Source organism: Tasmannia lanceolata, unplaced genomic scaffold (assembly GCF_043159265.1).
Source record: "Tasmannia lanceolata isolate RefF3 unplaced genomic scaffold, GAP_Taslan_0.1 ptg000020l, whole genome shotgun sequence".
Taxonomy (NCBI): Eukaryota; Viridiplantae; Streptophyta; class Magnoliopsida; order Canellales; family Winteraceae; genus Tasmannia; species Tasmannia lanceolata.
Window position 1 is genome coordinate 15235549 of NW_027518697.1, and position 10288 is coordinate 15245836.

Sequence of the window (10288 nt, forward strand, 5' to 3'; positions counted from 1 at the left end):
CATTGTTCAAAAATATCCATTATATATATTTTTATTTATGTCTATTCATGAGGGATACTTTTATAATAATTAAAAATCATACTTAAAACAACAAACAGGGCCTTACTGTTACAGTTTTCAGAATAATCGCTTTTCCTTTGATTCCTATAATGATCATTTCCGAATTGGGAGCTTCTAGAGACTATTTATAAGGGGGAGTCTTTACCATTAAGTGAACTCAATCTTTTTTCTTCCCTACATTAATGGCAATCACTTTTCAGGAAAAATAAAATAGAAAAATGAGAAATCTGAGCTTGAATAAACAAACCAGCAGCAATTCCACAGCAATATGTGTTTCCTAATCATTTGTTAAACATGAATAAGCAAGAACAGATCAACAGCTCCATGCAATCAAATTTATTCAAGTCTACATATGTCTAGCATTAAACTTGCACAAAGTACCCAGTAAGGTAATAATAGAAGCATTCATGTTCAGCTTAATCTGTTCTTCAGTTGGAAGCCTGAAATAAAATGACAGCAATCATAAATCAGCTAAATACAACATTTATCTTCAGTTTCTCTAATATTTTTCGAGATAATGGATGTAGAAGAATATTGTGAAACATGGTATTGATCATGAAAACACCAAACCTGCCAACTAAAAAGCATGTATATGTAACGGGCAACACCTATTGAAATATAGGACAACAAATAAGAGTGCATGAAAAACATTACTAGGTTCTGGCCTAATGTGTGGAAAGTCTAAGGGCGGCCCAGTGCACGAGGCTCCCACCATTGTGGGGTCTGGGGAGGGCTAGATGTATGCAGCCTTACCCCTAATGTGTGGATAGTCTAAGATGATGTACAATTCTGGAGTTCTGGGATCGGGGCATTGTCATCTACAATATTACAGCGCTATTGGAAGCTTGGTAGGAAAGCCCATGATCAATGCCAAGTCCTTCCATTCATGGTTTTTTTTTTTAATTTAAAAAGGTGATTCCATTGCAAGGACAAGAGTACAGAGAAACAGCATGACCAGGTGTCCACTAGGGGGGCATTTGCTGACTTAAACAAAACAGAAAAAATGAAAAACGAAAAAAATAGCAGAAAAATATACAATCAGGTATATATCGCTAAGAAAGAGCTCGCTACGGCAGGTGCCTTGTTTTGCCAACATGCCTGCATCAGAATTAGCCGATCTTCATTTGTGTTGGAACAGTCGGTTAATAACTCTGCAAAGATCAGCAATCTCCATAATAAAGTGTGCCATTTTCCAAGGGCTCACCGTAGTACCTTTTGCGCACCCACACTAAACCACTTTTGAATCCCCTTCGACGATGCACTTTCCGGAGAAAGATTTCCTGAAAATATGTAGGCTGTTGAGAGGGGCTCTAGCTGCTGCCTCAATTGAGGAGGCTATACCACAAGGACCATAAAAGCATCTAAGGATCTGATGGGGATCGTAGACGTCCATTGCGAGTTTATTCTAGGCCGGGCTGCACTCAGGGGCCGGTTAATGGGGGTTGTAGACGTCCCTTGCGAACTTATTCTAGGCGGGGTCGCACTCAGGGAGCCCCGTAAGGATCATTTTCTATTAGGATCAATTACCAATGGGGGACAAAAATTAGGTGGAATTATCAACAGGACCCATGCTTTTCAGAAATTATCAACGAGGGACAAAAGAGGTCTTGTCATTAAAAGTTGGACGAAAATGCCCTTTTTTTAACCAACACGTTTTGCTTTTCCACTTTCCCTCTTCTATCTTCTTTCCCTCTTTTTTCTTACTTTTTCATTTTCAACTTTGTTTTTTTTAACCTTACCAGTCATCTTCTTCATCATTTAGCCACCATTGGAGGTGGGAAAACTCAAAAATTTAAAACGTGAGTTCATTCCCATCTATCTTTCAATTTCTAGGTTTTGTTTTTCATTTGTTTTAGAGTTTTGCATTTCTCCTTCTCCTTTTCAATAGAGGATGAGGAAGATGAATCGTACGGTAGAAGGAAAAAAACGTGAAAATGAACGAGTGAAAAAAAACAGGAAGTAAAAACGTGTTCATAAGGGACTTGATAAGCCCATTCGGAATTTGGTAACCCCATTTTGATACTGGATAACCCCAACCCCAGAGACTTGAAAACCCCCTTCCAAAACTCCAGTACCCTTGGGAAATTTTAAGGGACTTGATAAGCCCATTCGTAAATTGGTAACCCCATTTTGATACTAGATAACCCCAATCCCAAATACTTGAAAACCCCCTTCCAAAATTCTAGTACGCTCGGCCAATTTTCAGGGACTTGATAAGCCCATTCGGAAATTGGTAACCCCATTTTGATACTTGATAACCCCAATCCTAGAGACTTGAAAACCCCCTTCCAAAACTCCAATACCCTTGGTCAATTTTCAAGGACTTGATAAGCCCATTCAGAAATTGGTAACCCCATTTTTTATACTAGAGAACCCCAATCCCAGAGACTAGAAAACCCCCTTCCAAAACTCTAGTACCCTTGGCCAATTTGTAGGGACTTGATCACCCCATTCGGAAATTGGTGACCCCATATTTTATACTAGATAACCCCAATCCTAGAGACTTGAAAACCCTCTTCCGAAACTCCAATACCCTCGGCCAATTTTCAAGCACTTGAGAAGCCCATTCGAAAATCGGTAACCCTACTTTTGAGAGTTACTAACCCCCTTCCAAAGAGTTGATAAACCCCATCTGCTACAAAACCCCTGCCTATAGCAACTCTTCTAATGGCATTATAATTCTGCTCATGATAGAAATAACAAAAGAAATGGATGTTTTTTTCATTAAATGTGCTTCATGTATTACATCCCAATTTGTGTATTACAAAAAAAAAATTAAGTAAATAAAAAAATGTGTAGATATTCATTCATGTATTACATCAATTTTTTCTTATACAACCACTTGTCTTCCAAAAAAGTGAGTGAAGCCATCCATGCATTATCTCCAGAACTCACCCTAAAAATCAAATCGCTTAAACCCTAAACAAGATAAATCAGAAACAGAGGAATGAAAAATAGTGCAAAACTAAAAAAGAAAAAGAAAAAGAAAACCTAAATACAAAGAGATAGATGGTAAGAACTCAACATTCAAGTTTTTAAGATTTGCCAGCAACAATGGTGGCTGAACAAGGAGGAAGATGACTAGTAGGGTAAAAAATCAAAAAGGTGATAATGGAAAAGTAAAAGAAGGGGGAAGAAGGAGAAAACAAGGTCAAAAGGTGTTGTAAATGCCAAAGGGTATTTTCGTCCAGCTTTTACTGACAAGACCTCTTTTGTCCCCCTTTGATAATTTTTGAAAAGCATGGGTCCTGTTGATAATTTTGCCTAATGTTCGTCCCCCATTGGTAATTGGTCCTTTCTATTATTCTTAGGGTTATTGTATTATTCGTAGGGCTTATTTTACATTATTAGGGTTATTTTAGTCTTTATTGCTTTAGGGTATTTTAGTCTATTATGAATTCTTGGATGCCTATTTATAGGCCAATTTACAGACTTTCTGTCACTTTTTGATGATTATTGATTGATTTACAGGTTTATTATTCTACTTCTAGTTCTCCTCTTTTTCTCCTTGTTCTTCCTCTTCTCTTCTTCTTATTTTCTATTACTAGCTTACATCAATTTGGGATCAGAGCAAAAGATCCAAGCACCCTTCTCGATTATGGAGCCGTTGATCTTGCCAAATAGCACTCCATCTTCCGCCGCTCAGTCTTCCGCCGCACCGGAGTTCGCAAACTAAGCCCAGAAATGTCCGCCTTCCCATTATTGAAAGATATACGAGTAGTATGCACCACAGTAGCCAATTCACCCTGTGACCAATTGAGAATGTCTTTTATGTCCGTGATGATCTTACCGATGATCTGCTTTTACTCTGGAATATTTGATTGTTCTGATTCAACCAAATATGCCATAGAGTCGCAAATGGTACAAGTTTTCACATAATCTTTCTGTTCAATCTGAAAGGTCCACCTATCCACCCAAATACAATTTCTCTAATGGAATTCTGAAAGGTCCACGACATTCCAAAAAAGAGAAAGAATGGCTCCCCACATTTGAAAAGATGCGGAGGCCATGGATGAGGAGATGCTCAATGGATTCCTCAGCCCTTCCGTTCACATTTCCATACATAAATAGAACTAATTAAAAGGAAAAGAAATACAAAATAGACGAGAGCACAGTCCAGTATGGACTAGATGGGATGCATAGAAAGCTCGAAAAAGAGATGATAAATGCCACCACAATCTCAGGACAAAAGAAAAGGAACAGAAACAAGGGCTTCTGTTCACCTAGAAAAAGAATGTCAGACCAAAGCTGTGATAAAATGTCCATAGGGATCTCATATTTTGCCCGTAATCATATGCGCAGAAAGATTCGGCATGACACCATGGCAACAGATGATCAATAACAAGATGAGGATAGAGGCAATGAGCTCTGACATTTTACTACCTTTCGAGTTGGAATAGGGTAGGAATCAGACGAACAACCATGTCATAAATTCTTTAAGATATAACCCATTTTTCACAAAAGGACACTGCCAGTTATATACATCCTAATAACATCCCTTTCTCTAGCAATTTGAAAGATTCAGGTTCAATGATAATAAGGATCTATCTTTTGAGCATGTGGATATACCCAAGGTTTTAAATGTCGGTTTCGTACGGCATGGAAATGGAAACATTTCGGTTTCGGTGGAAATCTTGTAAAATCATGGAAACGTATGGAAACATATGCAAATGATGAAATTTTAAGAAATCTTGTAAAATCATGGAAACGTATGGAAACATATGCAAATGATGAAATTTTAAGATGAAACTTTGCAAAAGTCAATCACATCGAACACTTAGTGACATGCATTGTCGCACATGTCAAGAAAAGTAAAGTCAATAAAGAAGTACAATGTAAGGAAGTGTAAGAAAGTACATTAACTAGTCTCCCCTCCAGAGACCCTAACTCCATGTCAACACCACAGAGTTACGAGGTATTATTGGTCCCATGCCGATATGACATCTCATGCATAAGATAAAGTTACTTTGTTGTGCAGATCAATGATATTGCCTACAAAATATCATTCTCTACATTAATGAAATGAAATAAAATGCAAATCATAACATATTACATTCCAAACATTACAGTTGAAATTTCGGGGAAATAATGACGTGGAAGGAATTCATTGAGATTTTGTTTCGGTGGGGATGGACATATTTCAGTTGTTTCGGAAAAAAATCGGAGAAATTTAAAACCATGGATATACCTTGGATGACATTGTTAAAAGGTTGAGTTGATCTATGCGTAATAACCAAGGAAGCAGGATTCTTCCTTGGGAGCCTTCGATTCCCGTTTTGATTCCCGCTTTCGATTCCCGCTCTGCCAACCTTGAGTAGGATTCTTCCCTTGGAGCCTTCGATTCCCGCTATCGATTCCCGCTCTGGCAACCTTGGTAATAACAATTGCTTTTCATCAACTCAGTTCTCAAAGTACAAATAGTTCCTGTCAGTGTTTCAAACTTGGACTCGGATGAGAACTCAGACTCGGGCGAGAACTCTGCCAAAATAAAAGGGGTCTAACTTGGCATCAATTATTGGCACATTCAATTGTTATGAATTCAGGTGAGTCAAAAGAGTAATGATTGACTTAAATCTCATACCCAGATGAGAACTCCGCCAAGTTAAAAGGGATTCAACTCGGCCCAGAAATGGATAAGTTCAAAAAGGAGAGTACTCAACTCAACTCAACTCAACTATGCCTTTGTCCCAAATAGTTGGGGTCGGCTAATGAATCCTTTAGAAAATTTTCATGAAGAAGGTGAAAGGATCAACCTGGCTCAAATTGACTAAGTCTAAGCCTAGTTGGGTTCCTCTACATGGATCATTTTCTTCCATTCTATCCTATCCAAGGTCATGTTCTCTGTTATGTTCCTAGCCTTCAAGTCTTTCCTTACTGTTTCTACCCAAGTTGTTTCCAGTCTGCCCCTACTTCTTTTTACTCCATCAACTTGGCACGAGTCACTTCTTCTAATTGGAGAAGCCAAAGGCCTACATTGGATATGCCTAAACCATCTTAAGCGGTGCTCTCTCATCTTCTCCTCAATTGGTGCCACCCCAACCTTTTTACGGATGTCTTCATTTTTAATTAGATCTAATCAAACCTTGTGTGGCCGCACACCCATCTAAGCATTCGCATCTCCGCTACACTCATCTTATGCACATGCTGCTTCTTGGTGGCCCAACATTCTGAGCCGTACTTATGTTCTGCCTAGGAAGAGAGAAGGGGTAGGGGTTTGACCACTTTGACGCTTGTCGATGGAGGTTGGGGACTGATTCAACACTGTTCCATTTTAATAATGGAACTACTATGTTTCTCAAAAAGATATCAAGTAGAGTATAAAAGCTCATAAAAGATAGAGAGCGGTGCCATTATCAAAATATAGCTTGGCGGATATCAATCTCCCGTTTTTTTCCTACGAACGGTGAATTCTAGAATTTGGGAAAAGGACGTGATTTTGACGTGTTTTCTATCCTTGGCCTTCTCTATGCAGGCCCATTTTCATAACTACAAATCGTGGCCCTTGGTTACTATTTTATCATCATAATTTTGGAATTTTTTGAGTTGTGTGCCATGTGCATGGGGCCCACTTCATAGATGAATTGGAATTTGAATTGCCGTAACATAATAACAGAGACAGCATCAGCATGGATGATGAATCAGCCCATCATGAATCTAAGCCGTGAATTCTGTGGGCCACATCGATATTGTAGATCGACATCACCATTTATGATTCCAGTCTTTCAATCGAAAAGTAAGATTATTAGTTCTGTTTGTTCCTGGAAATTTAGATCCTTGTCAAATTACATCATACAAAATTTCCCTGGGGTACGAGGTTCATTTTGTAGGGGCACTTTAGTCAACAAAAGTAGGTCGCTATCATCCATTGACCGTGACCTGAGACAACGGTAGGAATTTTTTTGGAAAGTTTGAGTTAAAAGTATTTGGAAACATTAGAATTTGGAAAGTTTGATTTTTTTTAAAAGCCTATAAATAGGCATTAGTGTATAGTTAATTATCTTCATCTTGGCTTTTAGCAGTTTGCTTATTGTGGGGTCCCTCCCTCTTTCCGATTAACAGCACCACCATTCATCTCTGAAAGAAAAAACCAAACCCTAGCTGGCTGAATGGGTGAGGAAGAGAAAGAGAATGGCCTGCCCCCTAGCTCAGAAGAGAGAGAATGCCCTGCAAATGCAAATGAAGAAGGAAGCCATCTTCTGTCTTGCAATCTCCTCGATACCCAGCCTTCTCATGATCGGATACACACAATATAAAGGGAATCATCAGACTCTCATCAACATTGCCATTATCCCCATTGTCACCGTCCTCACCTATTTATCTGTTTCCACCGCTTCTAATCTATTAGATACCCGCAACCCCGCTTTTGGAATCGTCGCCAACATTGCTCTCTTACTCATTCTCATCCCCACTTGTTCTATGCTCACTTCCGTCTTGATCTCTACAACTTGGCCATGGCTTGTACTGGCTTCCACTCCTTGTCTTGTCCCTCTACTCTCTTTAAGTTTCCACTTCTCAGCCTTGGTTTCCTCGAGAAGAAGAGAGACAGGAAGCAACTCAGACAATCCTCTTCACTCCTCCAGGCTTTCCTCGACAAGCACTAAGGAGAATCCTCTTGAGATCTGTATTGACATCTCTACCCTCCATAAGCCTTCCAAGATGACGGATGTGGAAAATGTTGAGGTGAGCACTACCATGTTTTGATAATTTCTGTTATTGTGTTTCTTCCAGTGGAAAATGTTGAGGTGAGCACTACCATGTTTTGATAATTTCTGTTATTGTGTTTCTTCCAGTTCATTTCATAATCTTGATCGATTTCCCGTCTCTTTATTTCAGATCCCTGAAGAAAAGGAAAAAGATAGTGGTTTGGGAAGTGGTGGGATTGTACAAGGGAAAAGGGAGGCGTCTAACATTAAAGAAGACATAGTTTAGTATAGGTTGAGAATTAAGTGCATAGCTAAAACGCCGGAGTCACCGACGTTTGCAACGAATGTCGCTAATTCCAGCATTCCTAAAAGTGTGTACTGACGTTCAAAGTAAACCGATGATGCAATTAATTACACCGGCGTTCTTAAACGTCCTGAAAAGTTAAAACTTTTTAACTCCTCTGCTAAGATATTTACTGGCGTTTATGGAAAAGCGTCGTTGTAAGGCACAAACACCGGCGTTTAAATGGACGTCGGTGAAAAAGCCTTCTTATTCGGTGGGCATGTGAAACCCATCCACCCCTATGGAGATTTGCACAGCTGTTCGATGAGATATTTGACAGAATGGAGGGTGCATTGGTGATGTTCCTGCATGTGTGGAGCGCGGCAAACTCCAATGCCGATCGCTTAGCTCGATCAGGAGTAGAAAGAGAGTCTAACTATTTTTTTTATTTCTTACCCCCTTGACAGTTGGACAATATTGTCATTCAAAAAAAAAACATTTATTACAGTAGAAAATATTGTTCTTCTTAAATATTTTCAAATAACCATGAATATACGTCAAATTACACGACCCATTTTGCATGGACAACCAATCACTCCTGTCGTGTAATTTTCTCAAATTATTGTTTTTAAACTCCTAGTTTTATGACACTTTAGGTTGTCATTCTTCTATTCCTACAATGCATATAGAAAAGTGCCCAGATTTAAGGGTTTTTTTTTTTTTTCAAAAAATCTTCTTTTAAAGATTGAATATGTTTCCAAGTCCAATTGTAGTTGCATCAAGATTATAAAATCCATGGATAGCTTTTGTCTAATCCCTTCTTCTTTCCCTTAATGATGTGACATTAACTGATGATAGTTAAGCCCCTGAGGAACAAAATTATAAACATGGTTTTCATTTAGGCCTCAATTAGAATCCATGAAAAGTAAGACAATAATGTATTAGTTTCATAACCCTGCACAGTAAGGAATAGTTGATGTGTGTGATACCTCATGTTCATGCCCATGCTCATGACCATGGCCATGACCATGCCCGTGTTCTTCATGGCCCTCCCAAGGATGTCGCCAACCCTATAAAGCATAGGATGTAAGTTGTAGTAGTCATGAATGAGAAAAAGAATAGGTATAAAGAGAAGTCAAAAGGATATAGAAGCTTACCAGGACTACTGGACCATCTTGCTTAGCCCTGTAAAAGATCCAAAACCTACAAAAAGAAACCATTTCACAAAAAGGGTTATCCCCATTGTTGGTATACATGTAGAATTTTGTAAAATCCCAGAATCCCAAAACCTTACATGCCGTTTGGATACATGGATTTTATAATCCAGGATTGTAAAATTCTGGGTTTTACTACAGCCTGGATTTTAAATGTAAAATCTGGGTTTTACATTCGGGGTTTTAGCTTGATTTTACGATCCTAGATTATAAAATCCTGGTACCCAAACAGCCTTTTAATCTTTTCTCAAGACCAATTCTCCCTAGATCTACTGTCTTTAACAATATCTCATGGAATAAGAAATGGATTGGAAATTTGGATCTCCTTATATAAAGAAATTTGGAAACAAACAAATACATCCTCAGTTTCTAGAGATCATTGATAATAAGAACAAGTATTAAAATTTGCAGAAGAAGAAGGAAGATTAAAAGGGTTTTGTTCATTTAAAAAAAAAAAGGAAGATTAGGGTTTTGTTAGGGAAGGGGAAAACGCACCACATCATGGCACACATGCCTTTTCCGGTGAGGGTATGCCATCGCTTTGGATGATGAATCGTAACGCCATTGTACGTCGTTCCGTGCCCTCCACCCATCTCTTTCCTCTCTCTCCCTCTCTCTCTCTCTCTCTCTACGCTCTTCTTCTGCACTTATTCCCAAGGCCCGGTGTGTACAGAGGTGAAACTAGGCAAAGAAAAGTGATATATTCGCTCTTCCCTTTTATTTTCTACCTGGGACAGCCCCAGGGTATTTATTTTATGACTCGGGATCTGCTAGCGTCCATCGCAGAAGGCATTTCGCGGATGGTTGTTGCATATGACAGCATCCACTTCGTGAATGAAGACAAAACCAGATGAAAAGTAAGCCTTGGTGGCTGCTGTCATTTGCAACAGACCATCCGCGAAATGCCTTCGATGGATTGCAAATCCCTTTACGCTAGAAGGGGGGTGACCCAGGTAAAACAAGGGCAAATATATCATTGACCCTAGGCAAGATACTAGGGGATTTGGTAGGGACCATTGTAGAGGGCATCTGGAGACCCGCCTGTTGCATGAGAGAGCAGCCACAGAGAATGAATAAGACGAAAAGTG

General features: G+C 39.1%; 1 protein-coding gene across 1 annotated transcript; it reads right to left on the reverse strand.

The window, feature by feature from the left end:
- Positions 1 to 271: 271 nt before the first annotated feature.
- LOC143854553 (NADH dehydrogenase ubiquinone 1 beta subcomplex subunit) lies at positions 272 to 9884 on the reverse strand. Its single transcript, XM_077364583.1, has 4 exons — positions 9696 to 9884; positions 9144 to 9189; positions 8976 to 9056; positions 272 to 500 (listed from the first exon to the last, which is right to left on the reverse strand). The coding sequence occupies exons 1-4, from the start codon at positions 9791 to 9793 to the stop codon at positions 489 to 491; spliced, it is 237 nt and encodes a 78-aa protein (XP_077220698.1). The 5' UTR covers positions 9794 to 9884; the 3' UTR covers positions 272 to 488.
- Between the last annotated feature and the right edge of the window lie 404 nt (positions 9885 to 10288).